The sequence below is a fragment of the Delphinapterus leucas genome, chromosome 6, assembly GCF_059928025.1.
Source record: "Delphinapterus leucas isolate spDelLeu-1000000601 "Yukka" chromosome 6, BTC_Dleu_Yukka2, whole genome shotgun sequence".
Classification (NCBI taxonomy): domain Eukaryota; kingdom Metazoa; phylum Chordata; class Mammalia; order Artiodactyla; family Monodontidae; genus Delphinapterus; species Delphinapterus leucas.
In genome coordinates this window covers 42,518,548-42,545,077 of record NC_143134.1, presented here as the reverse complement: position 1 = coordinate 42,545,077, position 26,530 = coordinate 42,518,548, and the positions used below count along the sequence as shown (strand labels likewise).

Genomic DNA, 26,530 nt, shown 5'->3' with positions numbered 1-26,530 from the left:
CACAGGGAGGGGGCGGGTGAAGGGGCGTTTTCGGGGCCCTGAGGGGTCTTCAGGGTTTGGAGGAGGGGCGTGAGTGCGCGGCAAAACGGGCGGGAAGGAGCAAAAAAGGATTAGGGCGCGCGCCGTGGTGGTTCCTGTTCTCACAGTCGCGAGGCCCAGGAACCAGTTTTGCGCGAGGGGAAGGCGGGACGTCCAGGTCGGTGTTAGGCCCAGGCGAATGTCCCCGTTTCCACAGCCCGCATTCGCGTCTCCTTTCTTCCCCCGTGCTCCCCTCTCGCCCGGGCTGCGGGGCGAGTTGTGTGTAACGGGCCGCGGCGCCGTCAGGCGTGGCCCGGCCCGGGGGCGCAGCCGGAGGGTCGCGGCCCGCTGTCCGCTGGCGGCTCGGGGTTCCGGGAATTGTTGGCCGTCCCGCTGGGCTGTGGCGGGCGAGCCTCGGAGCCCGGGAGAACTCAGTTCCTTTGCTTCCGGCGCTGAGCCTGTACTCCCGGGGTCTTTACAGGGCTCTCCGTTCTGACGAAACCTTTTGTTTTTCCTTTCTTTTTCTTTCTTTCTTTTTTGTTAATGGGACCTGCGATACGAGTATTTTGTAGTGTCGGTGCTGCCGCTACGTGTGAAAAATTTCTGGAAGTATTGCTTTCATATCCTACAATGAATGCAAATCGCAAAATGCGTTGTAGACATCCGCTTTGCGTTCGTTCACCTCTTTAAAGCGCCCACCGTGTGTCAAGGTATTCGGCAGTGATTAAAACAGACTAAAACCCTCGCCCTCAGATATGTTACCGTTCTAGCGTGTTCAGTTTATACTTGCTTTGTGTGCGGTTACTTCTAAGGCCCCTGTGTCAGGCTTTGATGGTTCCCTTTGTTAAGGCACTTAAGGTCACTCTGAATCGGTGACAAACCTGGGAAATTGCCAGTAAGTAGTACCCAGTATCCACATCCTGACTCAGCTCTCCAGCTCTCACCCACAACCCCAGACTTGTGTTCAAGCATAAAAATGTTATAATTTACATGGGATGTAAACCCACCGTTAGAATACACTTTTTTTTTGTAATTATGAATTTGTGCTGATTCATTCCGCTGTAACTTGATTTTCCTCTTGAATACTTTGCAAATTAGATGTAACCAGCATTTAAAAAAAATGTCTGATTTCCGCCATCTTTTATCTTTTACTTGCTTAATCAGGAAGAGAACTCTTTAGGAGGAACTGAGAACTTCATGAAGCACCAACATTTACTGGCTGGGAGGATAGTTAACAAATACTGTTAGAGCATACTGTCTGGGATTGTGGAGTTTTTAAAAGGCTCTTTGAGTTGTAATATTTTTTAATGGCCCCACCATGAAGAATATCATAGTCTTGTTGGGAGGTAAAACTTAACTTGTGTTTGGTTTTACGATACATAGTTTGGATTTTTATTTAATGTTCAGCCAAGAAAATTGAGTGTATGAAGGGGCTGGGGATACTTGGATTGTAGAGATTTAATCTGCCAGTCAGGATTTGCAGCATTTAATTGAATCTGTCATTTAAAACCTGGGACACTTCACTAACACAGATAGGCACATATAGGGGTACTGTACTAATGATGTTTTCTTCAAGCTAGTATTTCTGTTGCAACCATCATTTTCTGCCTTGATAAACAGTGATGATTGATGGGCCGGAATGCAAAGTAAGCAGCTTTATCTTAAGAACTTATTCCCAGTTTCACTGTCTTCTGACTGGACCCTAACTGCTGAAAGGTCTTATTTCTCTTTTCTAGATGCCATTGTCAGGTTTTGTTTTTTTTTGTTTGTTTTGCTTTTTTCTTTTTCTACTTGTTTTCTTCCTTGCCTCTTTTAATTTGCTTTATAGGTTTACTGTTTAAATAACAAGAAAGTCTGTTTTTTCCACCATTTTCATTCAGGGACTTGCTAGCTTGAGGAAAGTCTGTCTTTTCACCATCCTTTCATTCTCTATTGTTTTCAGCCAAACTGTTACATCTGTGCTCATTCAAGAACTTACCAACTTGGTTGCTACATTGTGGCTCCTGTGTTGAGTAAATAATTGTATGATTATTTGGATTCCTGATGAATTTAGAGCTAGTATTACTTAGCTTGTGGGATTTACTTTAGATAAACTAATATAGTTGAGATTGTACACGAGCGAGCTGGATGATTACTTAAAATTTTATAACTACCATTTTCTGAGTTTGTGCCAGACCTTGTGCTGGCAGTTTAATGCTTATTACAGTTCAGCTAGTAAATTGTGGTTAAGAAAAAGTTAAGGAACACGTCTAAGGTCACATAGCAGAAATGGGATTCAGACTCCTAAACCTATTCTCTGTCTGTCTTTTCCTTACATTAGGTTATGGAGGATCCACAAACAGCTCCACTAATTTCTTCTTTCTGATTTCAGTCATTAAACACAAATTTTTTTCCCATAATTTTCAGAGTGCCTTCTCAAAATTCTGGGGTTACCTTAAAGTCATCCCCAAGGAGTTAAAACACAGACTCACCTGTATTTTTTAGATGAAGACAGTGGAAACATGGACTGGTTATAACTTGAGTATTTGTTAGTGCTTTTAAGTCTTAGCTATTGATTGAATGCCACATACAATGTCCAAAAGGATGGTATCAATACTTCTGCCTCTTTTTCTATTTTTTAAAAAATTGAAATATGTGAGGCTGACTGAAAAGTAACATAAATCAAATTTGCCTAAGTCTTAGTGGCAAATGATAGAATTTTTTTACTCTATTCTCTTCTGCTCAGTTCCTGCAGTCAAGATCTAGAATGTAGATTAGTGTGGTCAGCCAAGTTTAGCAAGCACAAGATGTAAATCAATTTTTAAAAAACATTTTTTTCATGATTATAAAATTAATGGAGATTAAGATGTATGTAGTTTTACATCTGACCTTTTCTCCTAACAGAATAAAAATATGAACATATTTTCATGTCATTAAATAGTACTTAAAAATGTTTTTTCAGAAGACTATTTCATGGATCCAATGTAATATATTTAATTAAAAAAATTTTTTTTTTACTGTTGTTGAACATTTAGATTGTTTCTGTTTTTTTTCCAAACTGTAAAAGCACAGTGATAAACACTCTGGCACATAAAATCTTTGTCCTCATTTCTGATTATTTTCTTAAGATTAAGTTTTGAAATCATACGGTGTGAACATTTCTTAATGTACAATTTCAACGTATACTTTTTCATATTTTTTTCTTGGAGAGTGATGTTCTTGAGGATCAGGGGCTGTTCTTTATGAGTAGATGAGAAGTTGTGCTGCTATAGCTAACACCTCCCCTCTGAGTTGCTTCTACCTGCGGTGACTATGGTTACTCAGTTTCTCAAGAAAGGGAGGAACAAAAACCTTAGGAATTCTCTTGAAGGAGTAGATGCAAGTAATACAATTTACTAAATTATTAAGGGGCTCGGTTATTGAAACCCAGTCTAAACTTTGTAATCCCACATGATAATACTTTTTCCATTTAATTAAAAAGTTTAATAAGCTTTTCTTTTTTACCTGTAGGAAAAAAAAATCCTATTATATGTAGAAACATCTTATTGAAATTGTTTTTAACATGCAGTTGTGGGGAGTAAACCATGTTTCAGATCAATATGCCCTCCACTTTACTTACTTTGCTTTTAAATGAAGAATTCTATGTAGCAAATGTGCATTTGGTTATAACATTATTATAAAATTGTAGTATATCATGTAGCTCTGGAAGTGGAAATTTAAATCCTAGAAGGTAGTATTTGGAGAAAATTATTAATTAGAACTGCCACGTGTTTATAGAACAATTTCACTGTGGTTCATTGAGCACTGTTTCTCAGAATTTGTCCCAACTATCATCTGAAAGGAGTTTTGTCACTTGCCGAATGCAACAACACAAACAAGGAAGTGCGTGTTTGAGATAACTACAAAATTAAAAAAATAAAATAAATGAATACATAAGCCTTAAAATATCAGTTTGTAATATTTAAAAATTTAAAAAAACTTTTATGTCATATTTTAGTAGAGTTATAGCAAAAGGAAAAGTACTTAATGATAACACTGTTTTGAAGCTGTTACAAAGATAGATGCAGTAGGTGATGTGTTTCTTTGATTTGACTTAGTAAAGGAAATAATTTAGAATATACTAGGTGAGCTTGTCGTTTAAATGAGATCTGAGAAAAGTCTGTTCATTGTAATAGTGTAGTGCTCTTATAGAATGGCCATTTATGAATGAGTTTTATAGTTTATATGCAAGTGGGTATATGTAAATGAGGGACTGGCTTTACTTTCTCTTTTAAGTCGAACAGGGTCTAGAAAATGTTATAGAAATGGAGGTTAGCAGAATTTCGTTCTGCGTTTGCTACCATGTATGATCTGTATGTCTTAATCTTCATGCCTGTTTCATTCTCACCCAAATAGATGACAATCCCTACCCTTTCTATCATAAATGACTATTTTGAGGTTTAGATAATATTACAGATGTAAAAGTATGTATTTTGAAAAAGTTTAAAATCTTACAAGTAAGAGGTTTTAATTTTTATTAAACCTTTTTCTTCAGTTCTCTGTTTAAACAGCTGTACTGCTGGGATATAGAATTAACACCACTGAAATTCCTTTCTTTCATTTTCTATCCAGCCTTGACCTTTTCAGTTCACAATCAATCAGTCTTTCTTTTTTATTGGTTCCTTCATCCTCCTAGAAGTACTAACAGTATTAACTCCTACTGTTTAACAGGTTCAGGTAGAAAATAGCATTTGTGTTAAATGGCTGCATATAATAATTTAGGGGTATATACTGTATACACCGAGTAATTTATAGTACAAAACATTCTGCAAACAATTAATTGTGGCATTTATACTTGATAATTCATTTAAATAATTATAACTTTACTGAAAGTACACTGTCTTGATTTCAGTTTACTTAATGACTGTCATCTCATTACTACAACACCTCTGCCAATTAGACTAGGCCCATTTGCCAGTGCTGTGGTGTTTAAATTTTAGTGAAGAAAGTAAGGTAACTTACTATTGAATGAGTACACCTAAGAGTCTTGGATCTAGCTTAATTTTTGAGGTTAAAAAAATGACAACAGATGCGATAAAGTAGCACTTGGGAATCTTAGGTTATAGAAGTACAGATCTCTGTCTTGAGGATAAGATGTCACTCAGCTGTGGCCTCATAATATCATGCTTGGGGATTTTAACATGCCTTATTTTAATTAATTTCATGCTTCGATGTTATTTTGTTTTAGGGTCATCTTTTAAGCATGCAGCTGAACTTGGTTTTTTCAATTTGAGAGTATCTTTTAACAGGTGAGTTAATCTATGTTCATTATGATTGCTGATATATTTAGACTTATTTCTACCACCTTGTTTATTCTTTCTATTTATAGTGCTTGCCAGTTCCTTTTGTGCCTTCTTTTGGATTGTTTTCTTTATTCTGTGTTTTCCTCAGCAAGTTTGAAAATTAGTTATTAAATATCTATCCTTTTGGTGTTTGTCTTCAGTATTTTTATTGAGGATATAATTTACATTCAGTAAAATTCATGTTCTTTTTTGTATATAGTTCTACGAGTTTTGACAAACATTAGTCACATCATCGCTGCCACCTGTTTCTGTAGTGTTGCCTTTTCCATAATGCCATCTTGGACTTATACAGTGTTTGTCTGGCTTCTTTTACTTAGCTTGCTGCATTTAACATTTGTCTTAGTCTATTTGGGCTATTGTGACAAAATAGCATAAACTGGGTGGTTGATAAACAACAGAGATTTATTTCTTTGGAGACTGGGAAGTCCAAGGTCAAGGTGATGGCAGATTTAGTGGGTGTCTGATGAGAACGTGCTTCTTGTTTCTTAGATGACAGTCTTTTTACAGTAACCTCCCATGGCAGAAGGGGTAAGTAGCTGTGTGGAGACGTCTCTACTGTTTATTTTTTTGTTATTGGGTTGTAAGTTTTTTTTTTAAATTAATACCTTTTCAAAATTCTGACTTTATTTTTATTTATTGATTTATTTTGGCCATGCTGCACGGCATGTGGGATCTTAGTTCCCCAAACAGGGATCGAACCCGTGCTCCCTGTAGTGGAAGCACAGAGTCTTAACCACTGGACTGCCAGGGAAGTCCCATGAGGGCTTCATCCTCATAATGTAAACACTTCGCAAAGGCCCCACCTCCTAATGCCATCACATTGGGCATTAGGATTTCAACATATGAATTTTCTGAGTGATACCATCTGTAGCAATATTCATCCATGTTATTGCATCTATTAGTTTATTCCTTTTTATTACTGAATAGTATTCCATTGTAATGATGTACAACAATTTGTTAATCCATTCACCAGTTGAAGGACATGTGGGTTGTTTCTAGTTTTTTGGTGATTATGAAAAAAGCTGCTATAAATGTTCACAGAGATTTTTAATGAGTATACGTTTTCATTTCTCTTGAGTAAACACCTAGTAATGCTGGGTTGTATGGTGAGTTTAACTTTGTAAGAAAATGCTAAACTGTTTTTCTTCCTAAGAAACTGCTAAACTGTTTTTTAAACTGGCTGTGTCATTTTGCTTTCCCACCAGCAATGTATGAGAATTCCAGTAGTTGGTATTGTCAGTTATTTTTTATTTTAGCTATGCTAATAGCTGTGTAATATCACACTGTGATTTCAGTTTTGCATTTCCTTAATGTCTTACTCGTTATCTGCATATCCTTTGGTGAAATGTCTATTCAAATCTTTTGTTCCTTTTAAAATTAGTTTGTCTTCCTATTGAATTTTAGAATTCTTTATATAGTCTGGATATAAGTCTTTTGTCAATTATGTATTTCTCCCAGTCTGTGGCTTGTCTTTGTGTGTGTTTGGCTTGTCTTTATACTCTTAACAGTGTCTTTCACAGAGCAGAATTTTAAAATTTTGGTGAAGCTCAGTTTATTAATTTCTTTTATGGATTATGCTTCTGGTGTTGTATCTAAGAACACCGTTAAGAAACCAAGATCACAAAGATTTTTCTCCTAACTTTTCTTCCCCTTTAAAAAAAATTGAGGTATAATTGACATATAACCTTTTAGTTTCAGGTATACAACATAATAATTTGATATTTGTATACGTTGCAAAATGATCACCACAGTAAATCCAGTTAACATCCATCACCACTTAGTTACAAAAAAATTTTTTTTCTTGTGATGAGAACTTTTAAGATCTACTCTCTTAGCAACTTTTAGATATGCAATATAGTATTTTAACTACAGTGACCATGCTGTACATTACATTTCCATGACTTACTGATTTTATAACTGGAGGTTTGTACCTTGTGACCCCCTGCACCCATTTTGCCCACCCCCACCCCTTACCTCTTGCGGCTACCAATCTATTCTCTCTTATCTATGAGCTTGGTTTTTTTTTTCTCCTAACTTTTCTTATAGATGTTTTATAGTTTTAGTTTTCACATTTAGGTCTGTGGTCCATTTAACTTTTATATATGATGTGAGGCATTGGTTGAGGTTCATAGTTTTGCATATGGATGTTCAGTTGTTTTAGCGTCATTTGTTCAAAAGACTATCCTGTTTCCTCTGAAATGCCTTTGCAAAATCAATTGACTATATATGAATGGGTCTATTTTCTAGGCTGTCTTCTCTTCCCATTGACTGATATGTTAATCCTTTTGCCAGTACTTCACTGTCTTGATTACTGTAGTTTATACTAAGTCTTGAACTCAGTGTGAGTCTCCAACTTTTTGTTTTCTGAAATTACCTTGGCTATTCTAGTTTCTTTGCCTTTCCATGTAAATCTTAGAATCAGCTTGCCATTCTTTAAAAAAAAAAAAATGCTGGGATTTTGAATGGAATTGCATTGAATCTATATATCTGTTTGGGGAGAATTGAAACTTGATCATAGAGTCTTCAACACAGCATATCTCTTCATTTGTCTAGGTTGTCTTTGATTTCTTTCAACAGTAGTTTGTAGTTTTCAGCATATACATCCTGCACATATTTTGTTAGATTTAAGTTTTGAGGGCTACTGTAAATTGTACTCTTTGTTCATTGCTCGTACAGTCAAGTCTCATTATTCCTGGTAGTTATGTTCTATATAAAGTCCCTGTGAACACTGAATTAGGGAATACTGAACTATTGTTCCTAGGGGAAAGACAAGGTTAGGTTCCTGTGAGCCTCTGGTCATGACATTTTCACCAACTGATTAGTACATAACCTTGTTTTATTTGTGTTTCTGTTTAAAGATACTTTATTCACTATATGTTGTTGATTCATTAACTGAACTTATGACCAGTGGCACTATAACTAATGCCTGAATGAAGCTTAATCTAACACACAGATTTTACATATGACACATCTCACACAGTTTTCTTATGCTTTGGAACACTAGACAGTGCTTCAGAAGTATGCTATGGAGCTGTTTTAAATAGTGAAATCATCAACAAAAAGCACAAAAGTGTGAAAGTGTGGCACTAAATAGAGCACAAAAAAGACACTTGCATCTTGCTAACTCGTTTATCAGGTGATATAGTTTCTTTGTACATTCTTTGGCATTTTTTCATAAACATTCATGTCATCTGCAAATAGAGGTACTTTTATTTTTTCCTTTTTTTCCTCCTCTGCTTCCCTCTTGATTTTTCTCTCTTTCTAAAAAATTATGGTAAAAAACATATAACATAAATTTACCCTCTTAACAGTTTTGAAGTGTACATTATGTATCTTCCTGATGTGGGATAGGGATGCCACATTCTTAAATGTCTTAAAGAATCGTCTAATCAATCTTGTTTTTAGAGTACCCTTTACTTCCAGGCATACTTAGTATTGCCTTTTGTGGGTTCTGGGTTTTTATATCAGCCATTCTTAATGCCACCTTAGAATTCAGCTTTCTAATGTCTGCTAAATCATGTACTAATCTGTTTGCTTTCCAGTTTCCAAAATTTGTTGCCATTGTTTCTTCTCCCATTTTCTTTGTTCTTAGAATTTTATGGCTTTAAAAAATCTATTATCTGAGTTTTGCGGGGATTATAAGAATGTTTTTTCAATCTTTCATTTTTACCCTTAAACACATAATTTTTATATTTTTCTTATAAAATAGTAAACATAATCTCTATTATCCTCCTTGACAAAACATAATACCTTAACTTCCCTCTGAATTCTTTTTGTATTTTCTACATTTTTGTTACCTCAAATTTTAGATCCAGCTTGTTGAATCTTAAGATTTAAAAAAAAAAAAGATTTTTTTTCTTTGTCCTTGATGTTTTACAGTTTACCATGCTATGTTTATAGGTGGATTTTTACACTTGTTGCTTAGCAGTATTGAGCTTTTACACCCTACAGAATCATATCTTTCTTGAATTGTAGAAAAATTTCAACCATTATTCTTTATTTTTTTATTATGAAAAAATTTCACTTTTATTTATATTTTTTTCTAGTTTTATTGAGAAATAATTGGCATACATCACCATATAAGTTTAAGGTGTATAGCATTTACATATACTGTGAAATGATTACCACAACAGATTAAGCTAACATCCATCATCTCATATAGATAAAAAGGTAATTGGGCTTCCCCAGTGGTGCAGTGGTTAAGAATCCACCTGCCAATGCAGGGGACACGGGTTCGAGCCCTGGTCCGGGAAGATCCCACATGCCACGGAGCAACTGAGCCCGTGTGCCACAACTACTGAGCCTGCGCTCTAGAGCTCGTGAGCCACAACTTCTGAGCCCACGTGCCACAACTACTGAAGCCCACGCACCCAGAGCCTGTGCTCCGAAACAAGAGAAGCCACTGCGATGAGAAGCCCGTGCACTGCAAGGAAGAGCAGCCGCTGCTCACTGCAACTAGAGAAGGCCTGCGGGCAGCAACAAAGACCCAACACAGCCAAAAAAAAAAGAAAAAGAAAAAGAAAAAATAAATTCTCCTTGTGATGAGAACTCTTAGGATCTAATCTCTTAACAACTTTCGTATATATCGAACAGCAGTGTTAACTACAGTCATCATGTTGTGCATTACATCCCTATTACTTGTTTATCTTATAATTGGAAATTTGTTCCTTTTGACCACCTTTAACCATTATCTTAAAAAAAAACAAAACTGTTTCCTTCACCTCTTCTATTTTCTTCTGAAACTGATTACTTCAGTGTAGAAGCCTGTTTTCCCTACTTAGCCTTTTTCCCCCTTCTTTGCTTAATTTCTTAAATTTTCATACTCTGTTCTATGTAATTTCCAAAGTGTAAGTTTTTTCTTCATTTGTTTTTAGCCTTTTGTTTATCCCATCTACTGAGTTTTAAATTTCTGAGGCTGTTTCCCATTTCCAAGATGTCCAATTGATACTTTTCATAAATGCCTGTTACTGTTTAATTATCTTCTATTCTTCTTTAAGGATTAGTCCTACTTTTAAAGTGTATTTAGTATGCTCAAAGACATTTTAAAAATATTTAAGATTATTTTAAAAATATTTAAGATTCTTCATTTAAAAACAGATTTCTCTAGGTATAAATTCTCCTGTTAGTTGTGTCTGCTGATGTGGCTTATGGTGGTGATTTTCCTTAAATATGTTATAATTTTGGTTTGAGAGCTCATGTTGGATAGAGGTTTTTCCCATGTGTGTTTTTCCCTTTTGTGTTTTTTTGGAGTTGCTTCAACCTGACCCTCTGGCTGGCATAGCTCTAGATCAGCTGTGTCATTAGAGACTTGGGTTTTTATGTGAATAGCCTAGTTCTGGACCATGCTATATGTACTACACAAGTTATGTAGGCCTCATTTCCATTCTTAGGTTATCTCTGTTTCCTCCATAGGCCATAGGTAGGTATTGAGTGGAAGATTTTTTTGGCCCAGTTCTAGCAAGTAGTCTGTTCTGGTCTTCTGACCTATAATTGGCACACTGGACCCTTAAACTTAAAGCCTTGGAGCTTTAGCCTGAAGTCTCCTTTTCCTGGTGGCTTTAAATCAGCACTAAAACTCTAGGTTTCTCCTCTGTTCCTAGCCCACAAGACTTTTTAAAAAATTAATTACTTTTTATTTTTGGCTGCGTTGGTTCTTTGTTGTGTGCGGGCTTTTCTCTAGTTGCGGCGAGCGGGGGCTGCTCTTCGCTGAGGTACACGGGCTTGTCATTGCGGTGGCTTCTCTTGTTGTGGAGCATGGGCTCTAGGCACGTGGGCTTCAGTAGTTGTGGCACACGGGCTCAGTAGTTGTGGCTCGCAGGCTCTAGAGCACAGGCTCAGCAGTCATGGCCCACGGGCTTAGTTGCTCCATGGCATGTGGGATCTTCCTGGACCAGGGCTCAAACCTGTGTCCCCTGCATTGGCAGGCAGAGTCTTAACCACTGTGCCACCAGGGAAGCCCTGGCCCACAAGATTTTACTCTTTGTTATTGAGTGTAGCTATGTATTTAAAGTTTTATCTAGTTTCTTGTATATCCTTCTAGAGGTCCTTTATGTATAAAGTAAATAAGAATGTGCTTATTTTCCTTTCTTTTGTACACAAAAGTTAGCACACTGTGTTTTGCTTTTTTTAGCCAGAAGGTAGAAAATATTTCCGTTTGATAAATCAGAGGACTCATGTAGAGATTGTTGGTTTCTTTGTTAAAGAGACATGCCGATTTGACTCTGCATGGTTTATTTTTATCACTATGGGCAGGGACCTATCCTACCTTTGAATTTTTACATTGTTTTTCACATGTAATTTAAAAATTATATATTTGTACTCACAATTATTTTCTTCAGTGTAAAGATTTATCAGTTTGGTAGTTATGACCTTCTTAATTCCTCCTTTAAAATGTTATTCTTGTATTCCTCACAATAACTAACTCTTCCTTTAAATTTTAACCATTTGTTAAATTAACAATGTGACCACTTGTTTAGGGTCACAGAGTTTGTAAGTGAAAGATAATTTGGCATCACACTTGCACTCTGAACCGCTAGATTATATACTGGCTCTCATTTGTTTTTTTATTTCTTTTTTTTTTTTTACACGATAAGAGGGTTTTACTTTTATTTATTTTATTTATTTATTTTTTATTTTTTTGTGGTACGTGGGCCTCTCACTGCTGTGGCCTCACCCGTTGCGGAGCACAGGCTCTGGACGCGCAGGCCCAGCGGCCATGGCCCACGGGCCCAGCCGCTCCGCGGCATGTGGGATCTTCCTGGACCGGGACGCGAACCTGTGTTCCCCTGCATTGGCAGATGGACTCTCAACCACTGCGCCACCAGGGGAGCCCCGGGTTTTACTTTTAAATGATTATCAGTACACCAAATAACAACATGTAACAAATTCTTGATTTCTGTCTTCTAGTAATTTTTATTAAAAGATATTAAAAGCAGCCCAAACAATTATACTAGTATTCATTGTTCTAACCTTTAGCCAGAAAAGACTGTTTTAAGGCTGGATGCTGCTTAGTACAGGTTACAAATAACTATTTACTATTTTTTGATAGATAAATCCCCTGACCTTCACAAAGCTTTAGGGGAAAAAAAATTAATCCCTTTCTTCTTAAAAAATTAAAAACAAACAAACAAAACTACACCTACAAAAGAAGAAGTCAGTATTGATATATATGTTGCTTTAGCTAAAAGATGGGAAACTAGACAATATATGCCTATTAAATTTTCTAAGAAATGCAAGGTTAAGAAAATGAAATCTTTGGATAAGCTTTAAGTTTTTACAAGGGAGCTAGACTTGCTATTTTCCAAAAAGTGAGAGGACCTACTATATAATATACAGAGATAATTTAATGCCTTTTCACAAGAATGTAACTTGAGCTTTGTTAGAATTTCATTTTCCATGAAGGCATCTAAAATGCCAGTCCGTGGAACAGAGCTTCTTCCCCTATGCATTTATGCAGTAGTTTTCATGGATCTCTGGCTAGATGTAGCAGGCAAAGGCCAAGAGGTTATCTAGCACTTTCATCCCTGTTTTGCCAGAGGTCGATCTGGAGAATGGTCATCACCTGGGTCTCTTTTTCCGCCCCAGTGCTGCCCCTGCCATGGAATCCCAGAGCTCCAGCTTCTCTGGCTTTGAACCTTTCTCCCTCTGCAGTTGGCACTGTTCAATTTCAGTTTCAGCTGCTTTGGTCTGCTTCAGCCTCAGGTTGCTTGTGGGCCCCGGACGCCTTTTGGGTGGCCTGCTTCTGGCCTGTAACCATTGCTGGGGCCTAAGTGAGCAGCCTAAATGATTGGATTGCCACCTCGGGTCAGCTGATTTGTGCCTATGCTGGTGCTCTGCCTGCCATCTTCTCCTATCCTTTAATTTTCACAGTAGCCCTGTGAAGTAAGTATAAAGGGAAGGAAACAAGCTAAGGTAGAGTGTCTGAGTTTCTCGTGGTAACTTGCTTTTGTTTATTTCATTCCATACCTCATGTTTTTATTCTGTACTACCTCTACTCTACCCTGATTGATAATAGGAACCTTCAAACCATACCATCAAACTTTGCACTTATGAAAATAGGCCAGTGATTCTTTCTGCAGCTTCCTCTTATAACCCTTACTGCTTCTTGTCTTAGCTCTCAGGGCCATTTCTGAGCAATAGAGGTTACAAGTACTCCACTGAACAACCAGTTCCAAATCCCATCCTCAAATCCTGTGCTTCTGTTCCAAATGGTAAGTTTTCTTACGGACATGTTAAAACTTTTATAAATTCGAACTCTTAGATATCTTCATCTGTAGAAGGAAAAAATATACTTCTGTGAAAAAAGGTTAGTCTTTAGTGTTTGGCTACTTTTTTATCATACTGAGAAAATCAGAAGTATATTTACCTGATAGGACTGTTGAGAATTATTTAGCTAAACAAATAAGATGCTTTACATCAGCTCAGAATCTATTGTTACTTGTTATAATTTTATGGAATACAATGGTATAAGTTTTAATAGAGTATGAATTTATAGATATAGAAAGGACCTTAGTAAATATTGTTTCCTAGCTAAATTTTAAATGATTAGAATCTGATTATTATATTAACATAACTACTAATTACTACAGGTATTTCGTAGGTCTGACATTATGCTTTACAAATGTTAATCATGTAATCCTCACAACAACTGTGTTAGATAGGAGGTGGTACTGACATTTTATAGATGAAAAAATTAGGTTAGAGAAGTTAAGAAATTTATACTAGATCACAGAACTTATAGTTTGAAGAGCTAGCCTTCAAACCTAGGTGTATCTTGTCTCAAACCTTTTGCTTTTCTTATTTTACCATCTGATTACTTGTGGCATTTGAAGTTTTGCCATGTAGAAAGTCAAAGAATTATAAAGGTGCTGAAGAGAGAAAAATCTAAAAGTTTGATTACTCCTGTTTGTGCATTGTAGAGAATTATAGAAACTATATTTAGATGTACTGAATTACCATAATTTTTTTTTTGTTTTCAGGTAATAGATGCCTAATATTTCTTTTATATAAAAGAAATGAGTATAGCTAGTATTGCGTTAAGAGTTGAAACCTGGCTTTTAGCTACATGGCATGTTAAAGTGCCTTTAATGTGGCTGGAAGCTTGTATTAACTGGATCCAAGAAGAAAATGATAATGTTAATTTGAGTCAGGCACAAATGAATAAACAAGTGTTTGAGCAATGGCTCCTTACTGATCTGAGAGATTTGGAGCATCGTCTTTTACCTGATGGCATTTTAGAAGTTCCAAAAGGAGAACTGAATGGATATTTTGCTCTGCAGATTAATTCATTGGTTGATGTAAGTCAACCTGCGTATGCCCAGATACAAAAGTTGAGAGGAAAGAATACAACCAATGACCTAATTACAGCTGAAACACAAGTAACCCCAAAACCTTGGGAAGCAAAGCCTTCACGAATGTTGATGCTACAGCTTACTGATGGAATTGTACAAATACAGGGGATGGAATATCAGTCTATTCCAGCTCTTCATAGTGATCTTCCTCCAGGTACAAAAATTTTGATTTATGGAAACATTTCTTTCCGTCTTGGTGTTCTCTTATTGAAACCAGAAAATGTGAAGGTGTTGGGAGGAGAAGTAGATGCTCTTTTAGAGGAATATGCCCAAGAAAAAGTTCTTGCAAGATTAATTGGGGAACCTGATCCTATAGTTCCAGTCATACCAAATAATTCTAACCAAAGCATCCCCAGAATTACAGATGTTCTACATCCTGCATTAGGACCTTCTGATGAAGAACTCTTGGCAAGTCTTGATGAAAATGATGAGCTTGCAGCAAATAATAACACCTCTTTGGAAAGAAGTTGTTTCAGCACAGGTAGTTCTTCAAATACTGTTCCCATCAGACAGTCAGATTTTGAACCAGGACTTGTTATTTCTCCAAGATCAAAAGAGAAACCACGAAACCAGTCTATGCTTTTTACTGATGAGGAATTGGATGACTTTTCATTGGAGGAGGCCTTGCTTTTAGAAGAAGCTGTCCAGAAAGAACAAACAGAGACCAAAGAATTACAGCCACTGACTTTGAACAGAACTACAGATGAAAGTATAGAGAGATTTTCACATAGATCTAATACTCTGAATAATTTTTCTTTGATTTGCAAAAATGGAAATAATAATTGGAATGAAAAAAATTTATCTGAGCAAATAACTAATGAAGACAAATCTTTTAGTTGTCCATCTGCTAGAGACCAAAACAGTAGTATTGTTTCAGTTAATCATAATGTACCCCTACCCCATAATTTTACAAATAAAGATAACAACTCAGAGACATATAATAAAATAAAACAAACCAGCAGTTCAGATGGACATTCCTTAAATAATAAAATATTAAACGGAGAGCTGGTCAATTATGTACCAAAAAGTTGTTCACACATTTTTAATAAAAATGAGCACCACTTACAGACTTGTTCTTCAAGATCATCAGAGAATAGCACTAATCTTTCTGTCACCATGGATTTATATTCTCCACCTTTTATCTATTTGTCTGTTCTAATGGCCAGCAAACCAAAGGAAGTTACAACAGTGAAAGTCAAAGCATTTATTGTAACCTTAACTGGAAATCTCTCAAGTTCTGGTGGCATTTGGAGTATAACAGCAAAAATTTCTGATGGTACTGCATATCTAGATGTAGACTTTGTAGATGAAATACTTACTAGTCTGATAGGGTTTTCAGTACTAGAAATGAAACAGTTAAAAAAGGATCCTTGTAAATACCAAAAGTTCCTGGAAGGTTTGCAGAAATGTCAGAGAGATCTAATAGATTTGTGCTGTCTAATGACTATTTCATTGAATCCCTCCTTGTCTAAGGGAACGGTACTGGCATTACAAGATGTTAATGTGGAACACCTTGAGAACCTAAAGAGGCGAGTAAAGAAATAATTTACTAGCAAACAATTTTAAAAAACAAGGAAATATTTAGAATTAAATTTGTCCTTTTACTTTCACAACTTTCTTTTTGTAAAAGGGGAAAAGGATTTCATAACTGATTTCAGTCTAATTTTAAAATGTTTAATTATGTTTGTGTATGTAAGTTTTTTAAATAAATTTTTTATAGTAACTGCTGAAGCAATTTGATGACCCACTGTTGTTGAGAAATTTTGTTTTCCACTTGTTATTTCACATAAGGTGACTGCTAAAGTACTGTATTGGTGTTTACTGATGAATCATACTGTTGAAAGTTAACAATTACAAATAGGTAGTTGAGTACTTCTAATATGTAGAGTACCCCAAAAGATTTGTTTATATTATTAGGAAAAAATGTAAATACAGTGGATTAGAATGTCAGACTCAGATACAAATTGTTTTGCTGGTTTTTGTTTTGCTGATTGGAAATATTTGTCTGGTATATTTAAAACAAATTATCTTAATTAGATACCATTTCAGAGATTATATTGAATAGTTAAAAACTTTATTTTCAACGATAATCTATTATTATTAAGAAGATCCAGTAAGTATTTCATTTTTTTTTTCTGGATTAAAATAAGGTATTTACACATGTCTTTAGTTATTTCCTTTCTTTTTTTTTAAAATTTATTTTATTTTATTTATTTTTGGCTGCGTTGGGTCTTTGTTGCTGCACGCGGGCTTTCTCTAGTTGCGGTGAGCGGGGGCTACTCTTCGTCGTGGTGCACAGGCTTCTCATTGCGGTGGCTTCTCGTTGCGGAACATGGGCTCTAGGCGCACGGGCTTCAGTAGTTGTGGCACGTGGGCTCAGTAGCTGTGGCTCGTGGGCTCCAGAGCACAGGCTCAGTAGTTGTGGCACATGGGCTTAGTTGCTCCGCGGCATGTGGGATCTTCCTGGCCCAGGGCTCGAACCCGTGTCCCCTGCATTGGCAGACGGATTCTTAACCACTGCACCAGCAGGGAAGTCCCAGTTGTCTCCTTTCTGAATTAGGTGTACATGTAAGTTCTTCCTTTAGTTTTGTTGGAAGTGCTGATTTCTTTTTTAGGGAGATTGTTCCCCCGGCCTCCCATCCCCACAAAAAAAAACCAGAAGGGAGACTGTTTCCCACTTTTCCACTTTGCTGTTAAAAAGTCACATTTGAAAGGTAAAATTATTTTTATTATTCTTTTGTTTTTAAAAAAATCTAAATTAAAGTATCTTGAATTTTAAAACATTAAACAAATAATAAAATGAAGACACTGTGTTTTTAGTTAAAATAATGTAATAGGAAAATATCTGGAAGTAAGATAAATACATATATAAAAATATATGGATATAGTAGAAAAATATTATAAAATCTTTTGTCATTATTGCTTGAAGGATGATAATCAGAGTTCAAGGCACAATCCAGATTTTGCTGCTGTATCATCTGATAATAACCACTTCTATATACTTGCATAGCTCTTTTACTACAAGAGATCTAAATGGATGTTATCTTTCATTATCTTTCTTGTAAATGTTCTCCTGTACCCTATCTCTTTGAGTAGTGCTGGAAAGCTGGGATTAAACCTTATTTTCTCTTCATATTCCGTCACTAAAGACTGGGTATAGTACTTTACCATATCAGTCCATCCTTCTAATTGGTGCTTTAATTCTGGCTCTAGTTTTCTCTGGCCTTAAGTATTCCAGTAGGTTTACTAATTGGCCTGTGCCTTATTTCGCCCTTAAGCCTTTTCCCGTAATTCTTCCTGAATGATCTTTCTTGAATAATAAATTTCTTGTTTTCTCTTTGTTACCCTTTAATAACAACCTCCTCCTATCTGCTTACCTACAGGGTGAAGTCCAAACTCTTCATGTATAGTATGTAAGGCCTTTTGCAATCTGACTCTTGCCTTCCTTTTCAGCCTCATCTTGCCTCCTTATTCTTTTTTTTTTTTAAATAAATTTTTATTTATTTATTTTTGGCTGCGTTGGGTCTTCGTTGCTGCGCACAGGCTTTCTCTAGTTGCGGCGAGTGGGGACTACTCTTTGTTGTGGTGCGTGGGCTTCTCATTGCAGTGGCTTCTCCTGCTGTGGAGCACAGGCTCTAGGTGCGTGGGCTTCGGTTGTTGTGGCACACGGGCTTAGTTGCTCTGCGGCATGTGGGATCTTCCCTGACCAGGGCTTGAACCCGTGTCTCATGCTTTGGCAGGTGGATTCTTTACCACTGCGCCACCAGGGAAGTCCCATTGCCTCCTTATTATTCACCTACCTGGTCTGCCACTAAATTTTAGTCATAGTTGTTCTCCAGATGTGGGGAATATACCTCATGCATGGCTCATAGTAATACCGCTACCTCCCATATTCGTTTGTATTTCCACTCAGCTTAAGCTTTAGATGCCCACTGAAGTGTTTCATGAATTCCCCTGCCCACTTTCATGCTCTCTATATATTGTACAGACTAATATTATATATATTATTGTACTTATTTGCTTCCTTTACTTTACTGCTATATTTCGGGCAGAATAATTCTTTGTTGTAGAGAGCTGTCATGGGCTGGCCTCTACCCATGTGATGTCAGTAGAATCCTTCCATTTGTGACAACCAGAAAATATTCCCTGGGAGACAAAACTGCCCTTGGTTGAGAACCATTGCTTTAATGGAATATAAGCGGCTTGGGGGTATGGCTAAGTGATTTACCTTTGTAACTCCAGTAAGTATTTATTGTTATTACAAATGAATCAACATATCTGATCATCTGCGTTCCCTTGCTTAATATCTTTTAGTGATTTCTCATCATCTGTTCAGTAACGTGGTACTTAAAGCCCTGAAACCTCTGCATACATGGCACCTCAAATATCTTCTTCAGTGAAAGAGTAAATTAGAAAAATCTGCCCAAGAGACTATAAGAAAACTTGGTTGACTTCACCTAGATTCTAGTAGAGAGGTAAAAAGTTTTCCCTGAGAATTTGTAGCCATAGGTCTGCTCTTATGTGAGGCTAAGCAGACACTCAAGTTACCTGCATGATAATCTCCAACTGAGAATTCAAAAAAGAATGACGCTGTGGGAGGCTGGCAGAAGCAAATGGGAAGGGGAAAAAATGGGCATAATCAGATCATCTTTGTGTGCCTCTTAGGAGTAAATCTGCTTTCAGAGAGTACATATTCTTTGCTCCTCCATTCTGTATATCTTACATGTATTGGCCCCTGCCCTAGTCCACCACTGCTTGTGATTGGGTGGGTACATCTGCTCAATTCTGGAGTTAGCAGGCACTACAAGAAATGCTCAGACACTCATGGACAACTGTGTAATATGCGCAAGAGGAAAACAGAAAAGTTTGAAAATATCAATAGGGAATTGGGAATTTTAAAAAACTAAACGACTATAATAGCTAAAAATAAAAAATCAGTGAATGAGTTTAACTCTTGATGAAACACAGCTGAGGATACAGTGAATTAAGTTTGGTCAGAAGAAAAAAATTCAGATTAATGTATAGAGAGACAAAAGCATGGAAAAGAACCAGAAAACAATGTAACACCAAGAAGGGCTAACATTAATGTAGCTGTAGTCCTTGAAAGAGAGGAAATAGAGCACACTTAGAGTTAATGCTTAAGAAATTTATAAAGTTTATGGAAATCAAGCTACAGGTTTCAGAAGTCCCACAAACCCCAAGCAAAATATATTCAGAGAAAATCATACCTGTGCAAATATTATCAATACCATTGAAAGCTAAAAAAAGAGAAAAAGAGCAGTGAAAGAAGGCATATTTCAAAGGACCAAAAACATGGCAACTGACTAAATAAAGACAGTGGGAATCATGATGGTGTGCTCCTGAAACTTATATGCCAATTTTACCTCAATTTAAAAATTTGGGGATCAGAAGACAATGGGATGGCGTCTTCAAAATGATGGAAAAAATAAGTACCAACCTAGAGTTCTGTACAAACCAAAAATGCCCTTAACAGTAAGGGTGCAATTGGTAAAATTAAGAAAAATTCACACACAAAAATAATTTTTTCCCTAACAAACTACACAAGAAGGTTGTCTTTAAGCAGAAGGAAAATGGTAACCAGATGGAAGCTTGGAGACACAGGAAGGAATGATGAACAACTGAAAGGGTAAATATATGGGTTAAATGAATAGCAATTTTGAAATGAAAATAATTCTTGAGGGTTAAAAAAAAACAAAGGACTAAACTACATGAAAACAATGGCAGTTGAGTGAGGGATAAAGAAAAGTATTTTAAGGTCCTTATGTCAGAGAAAAGGTTAAATCTGCTGTTTTATATTGGACTTGAATATTCAAAGTTGCATGTTATATTTAGAGTATAGACACTAAAAGATTTGAAAAGTAGTCTATCACTATATACTAATGCGAATAAAAAGAATAACAAGAGCAAAAAAGTGTTCTCAACCCAAAAGAGCAAGAAGGGGAAAAGAACAAAGAAAAAATGGTATATAGGAAAAACAGTGGGTGAGGTGGTAAATTTAAATCCAAATGGATCACCCAGAGAGATAAACCCACACACATATGGTCACCTTATCTTTGATAAAAGAGGAAAGAATATAGAGTGGGGAAAAGACAGCCTCTTCAATAAGTGGTGCTGGGAAAACTGGACAGCAACATGTAAAAGAATGAAATTAGAACATTCCCTAACACCATACACAAAATAAACTCAAAATGGATTAAGGACCTAAATATAAGGCCAGACACTATAAAACTCTTAGAGGAAAACATAGGAAGAACACTCTTTGACATAAATCATAGCAAGATCCTTTTTGAGCCACCTCCTAGAGAAATGGAAATAAAAGCAAAAATAAACAAATGAGACCTAATGAAATTAAAAGCTTTTGCATGGCAAAGGAAGCCATAAAAAAGACGAAAAGACAACCCTCAGAATGGGAGAAAATATTTGCAAATGAATCAATGGACAAAGGATTAATCTCCAAAATATATTAGCAGCTCATGCAGCTCAATATTAAAAAAAACAACCCAATCTGAAAATGGGCAGAAGACCTAAATAGACATTTCTCCAAAGAAGACATACAGATGGCCAAGAGGCACATGAAAAGCTGCCCAACATCACTAATCATTAGAGAAATGCAAATCAAAACTACAATGAGGGGCTTCCCTGGTGGCGCAGTGGTTGAGAGATCGCCTGCCAATGCAGGGGACATGGATTCATGCCCCGGTCCGGGAAGATCCCACATGCCCCAGAGCGGCTAGGCCCGTGAGTCATGGCTGCTGTGCCTGCACGTCCGGAGCCTGTGCTCCACAACGGGAGAGGCCACAGCAGTGAGAGGCCCGCATACCGCCAAAAAAAAAAACCTACAATGAGGTATCACCTCACACCAGTTAGAATGGGTATCAGAAAATCTACAAACAACAAATGCTGGAGAGGGTGTGGAGAAAAGAGAACCCTCTTGCACTGTTGGTGGGAATGTAAATTGATACAGCCACTATGGAGAACAGTATGGAGGTTCCTTTAAAAACTAAAATAGAACTACCATATGACCCAGCAATCCCACTATGGGGCATATACCCTGGGAAAACCATAATTCAAAAGGAGTCATGTACCACAATGTTCATTGCAGCCCTGTTTACAATAGCCAGGACATGGAAGCAACCTAAGTGTTCACTGACAGATGAATGGTTAAAGAAGATGTGGCACATATATACAATGGAATATTACTCAGACATAAAAAATGAAATTGAGTTATTTGTAGTGAGGTGGATGGACCTAGAGTCTGTCATACGGAGTGAAGAAAGTCAGAGAAACAAATAACGTATGCTAACACATATATATGGAATATAAAAAAAAAAGGTTCTGATGAAACCAGGGGCAGGACAGGAATAAAGATGCAGATGTAGAGAATAGACTTGACACAGGGAGAGGAAAGGGCAAGCTGGGACAAAGTGAGAGAGTAGCATTGACGTATATACACTACCAAATGTAAAATAGATAGTGGGAAGCAGCTGCATAGCACAGGGGGGTCGGCTCCATGCTTTGTGACCACCTAGAGGGGTGGGAAAGGGAGGGTGGGAGGGAGATGCAAGAGGGAGGGGATATATGTATACATGTAGCTGATTCACTTTGTTATACAGCAGAAACTAACAACATTGTAAAGCAATTATCCTCCAATAAAGATGTTAAAAAAACAATCCAAATGGATCAGAAATTCCATTAAATGTAAATAAGCTAATTCTTCCAGTAAAAGACAAACATTGTCAGTTAACAACACAATCCAATTGACAGGCATACCTTGTGCTTTGCTTTACTGTGCTTTGCTTTATTGTGATTTTTATAAATTGAAGGTTTGTAGTAACCCTGGAGCAAGTCTTTTGGCACCATTTTCCCAACAGTGTTTTTATTTCAGTGGCATTTAGTACTTTTATTTTTTATTACTTTTTAAAATTTTTATTTATTTTTTAACATCTTTATTGGAGTATAATTGCTTTACGATGGTGTGTTAGTTTCTGCTTTATAAACAGTGTTATTTTTATTTATTTTTTATTTATGTTTTATTTTTTTGCGGTACGTGGGCCTCTCACTGTTGTGGCCTCTCCCGTTGCAGAGCACAGGCTCCTGACGCGCAGGCTCAGGGGCCATGGCTCATGGGCCTAGCTGCTCCGCGGCATGTGGGATCTTCCCGGACCGGGGCACGAACCTGTGTCCCCTGCATCAGCAGGCGGACTCTCAACCACTGTGCCACCAGGGAAGCCCAACAGTGTTATTTTTAAATTAAGGTATGTACATTTTTTTAGATACACTGCTAGTGCACACTTAGTAGTCTACAGTATAGTGTAAACATAACTTTTATATGCACTGGGAAACCAAAAAAATTTGTGTGATTCACTTTATTGTGATAATCGCTTTATTGTGGAGGTCTGGAACTGAACCCTGAATATCTCCGAGGTATGCTTGTATATACAAGAGAAACAAAATGTAATGATACAGAAAAGTTTATATAAAAAATATATAAACACTAACCAAAAGAAAGCTGCTGTGCTTATATTAATATCAAACAGAATTTTAGGCAAAAGACTTACTAGTAGTAAAGAGACTTAATACTAGTAAAAACTTACTAGTAGTTGATAATGATAAAAGGACTAATTATTAGGAAGATTTTGCAATTTGAAATTTATAGAATTCAATATATTGCTTCTAAGTTTATCAGAGGACTACAAGGAGAAATAGAGAAATCTACAATCATAGAGGAAGATCACACACTCAGTAATCAAAAGTTAGTAGGGATATAGAAAGTACAATTGACCTAACAACCATGTGTAGGCTATTGTACTCAACAAATGGATAATAGTTTTTCATGGACATGCGGGACATTTACAAAAACTGTCCATTTTCCATACCAGGAAGCACATCTAAACAAGATTTAAAGAATTGTAACCAGAGTATATTCTCTGACCATAATTAAAATGAGATACCAAAAAAAAAACAGGCAAGGGTTTAGAAAATCTCATATATTTAGAAAGTACAATACATACTCCAAAGTAACCTTGGGTTAAGGAAGAATCCACAATGAAAATTAGAAAATATTTCATTTAAAAAATAAAGTATCAATTCATGAGGTGTAGGTAAAGCTGTGCTTAGAGGGGACTTTATATTTTTAGTAGAAAAGATGGCTAAAAGTCAATGAGTGGAGCATTTATCCCAGTAAGTTATAAAAACTGCAAATTAAGCACAAAGGGGGAAGAAAAAGAGCCTAATTTATTGAAATAGGAATCAAACATAATAAAATTAAAGCTAAGAGTTGCTTCTTTGAGATTAAAATGAAGGGAAAAGTGTGAAGACAAAAATATCAAATGAAATAGAGACACCACTTATTGTTTCTATATATATTAAAAATCTTCTAAGAAGATATTATGAGTAACTTAATGCTGAGGCATTAAACAATTTAGATGAAATGGTCAAATACCTGAAAAGCTACAGATAGAAGAAGAAAGAGAAAAATCTAAATCGCTCCATATTTTGTTAAAGTAGTTGAATTTATTTTTGTCAAGGGGAAATAATAGTCTTCAATTAATGGTGTTGGTACAACTGCATAGCCACATGCAAAAGAAAGTTGAACCTATAGCTCACATCATATACAAAAATTAACTCAGAGTGGATTGAATACCCAAATGTAAGAGCTGTAACTATAAAACTCTTTGGAAGAAAACATAGTTGTAAGTTTTTGTGACCTTGGATGGGGCAATGGTTTCTTATACATGACAACCAAAGAAGAAACAGATAAATTGGACTTCATAAAAATTAAAAAAAAAAATTGTGCTTCCAAAGTCTATCAAGAAAATGAAAAAACAACCCTCAGACTGGGAGAGTATATTTGTAAGTTATATATCTGATAAGAGATTAGTATCTAAAATCCTACAACTCAACAATAAAAAGACAACCCAATTTAAAAATGGGCAAAGTGTTTGAATAGATATTTCTTCAAAGAAGATCTATGAATGGCCAATAAGTACATAAAATGCTCAAGATCATGAGTCACTAGGGAAATGCAAGTGAACACCACAGTGAGGTACTATACACTCACTAGGATAGCTGTAATCAAAGAGACAATGATAGTTTTGGCAAGGATGTGGAGAAATTGGAACCTTCATATATTGATGGGGCTGTAAGATGGTACAGCCTCTTTGGAAAACAGTCTGGCATTTCCTAAATATAGAGTTACCATATGACTTAGCAATTCCATTCTTACCCAAGAAAATTGAAAGTGTATGCTCACACAAAAACTTATATATGAATATTCATAGCTGCATTACTCATAATAACCAAAAAGTGGAAACAACTCAAATGTTCATCAACTGATGAAACAAAATGCATACATATGTACAATGGAATACTATTCATCCATAAAAATACTTGTATGTCTATAGAAAATTGTTTTGCATTGCTATCAGGTATCTACATAAAAAGGAATGAATTATTGATAAATGGAACAACATGGATGAATCTCGAAAAGCATTATTCTAAGTGTAAAAAGTAACACAAAAGACCACACAGTGTATGATCCCACTTATATGAAATATCCATAATAGTTAAATCAATAGAGACAGAAAGTGATTCTTGGTTGCCCAGAGCAGGAGGGAGGATAATCAGTGAATGACTGCTAATGGATATGGGCTTTTTTGGGGGGTGATTTACACGCTCTGAAATTAGATGGTTGTGATGGTCGCACAACTTTATTAATATACTAAGAACCACAGTCAATTGTACACTTTAAAAGGGTGAACTACTATTTGAAAGCTCACAAATCCAGACCTAGATGGCATCCCCAGTGAGTTCTTCCAAATATTAAAAATTAACACCACTCTACATAAATTCTTCCAGAGATTAGACAGCAAGAGGATATTTCCCAATTCTTTTTACTAGGCTGACATAATTTTGAACGTGCATAGGAGATTGAAAAAAAGAATTACAGATTAATCCTCATTAATTTTGAATATAATTTCAAAATATAAATTCATCCTAAATATAATATTAGCAATTAAACCTAAAAATATAAAAAGAATACATCATGACAAAGTGGGGTTATTTCAGGAAAGCAAGGATAGTTTAATCAGTAAATGTAATTCACATTAAGAGATAAAAACTATAAGCCCATTCCAGTAGATGCAGAAGAAGCATTGGATAAAATTTATGTATTCATAATAAAAACAAACTAGTAAGAGGTAGTTTTCTTATTCTAATGAAGGGTATCTACATAAAACCTATAGTAGACATCATACTTAGGATTGGGATTAAGACTGGATATCTGCTATTAGTACTTCTGTTCAACTCTGTTCTGGAGGTCCTAGCCAGAGTAATAAGGCTAGAAAAAAGAAAACCAAACAAGTGTTGGAGAGAAAGAAATAAACTTCTTTATTTATTTGCCAATGACTTGTGTATGTAGGAAATCCAAAATATATAAACTATTAGTAGTACGTTGTACTTGGCAATGTTACTGTATATAGGACAATAGAAAAAAACACTTGATTATGTTTTCATGTATCAGGAACAAATATAAAATGAAAAGAAACTGCTATTTACTAGCATAAGCATCAAATACTTTGCAATGAATGTAATGAAAGATGTGTAAGACTTCTACACTAAAACCCACAAAATATTAAAGATGTAAGTAAATTCAGTTCATAGATTAGAATACTCAATATTTTAAAGATGTCAGTGCTCCCCAAATTGATCTATGGATTCAATGCAATATCACATTTTCAGTAGAACATGTTAGTGTAAACCGAGCTGATTCTAAAATTTATATGAAAATGCAAACTTAAGCTGTGTCACCCCCAAATACTT

The 26,530-nt window shown here is 36.0% G+C and overlaps 1 protein-coding gene across 8 annotated transcripts; it reads left to right on the top strand.

Moving 5' to 3' along the window:
- The first annotated feature begins 36 nt into the window (after nucleotides 1–36).
- RMI1 (RecQ mediated genome instability 1) lies at nucleotides 37–16,853 on the top strand. 8 transcript variants are annotated; one of them, XM_022558854.3, is made up of 5 exons: nucleotides 37–196; nucleotides 5,225–5,285; nucleotides 5,829–5,867; nucleotides 13,453–13,549; nucleotides 14,318–16,853. In XM_022558854.3, the coding sequence occupies exon 5, from the start codon at nucleotides 14,354–14,356 to the stop codon at nucleotides 16,232–16,234; it is 1,881 nt and encodes a 626-aa protein (XP_022414562.1). In that variant the 5' UTR covers nucleotides 37–196; nucleotides 5,225–5,285; nucleotides 5,829–5,867; nucleotides 13,453–13,549; nucleotides 14,318–14,353; the 3' UTR covers nucleotides 16,235–16,853. The 8 variants fall into 8 exon arrangements, with proteins under 8 accessions (XP_022414562.1, XP_022414561.1, XP_089769187.1 ...); XM_022558853.3 differs by having other exon boundaries at nucleotides 37–728; XM_089913061.1 differs by having other exon boundaries at nucleotides 37–913.
- Nucleotides 16,854–26,530: the final 9,677 nt, after the last annotated feature.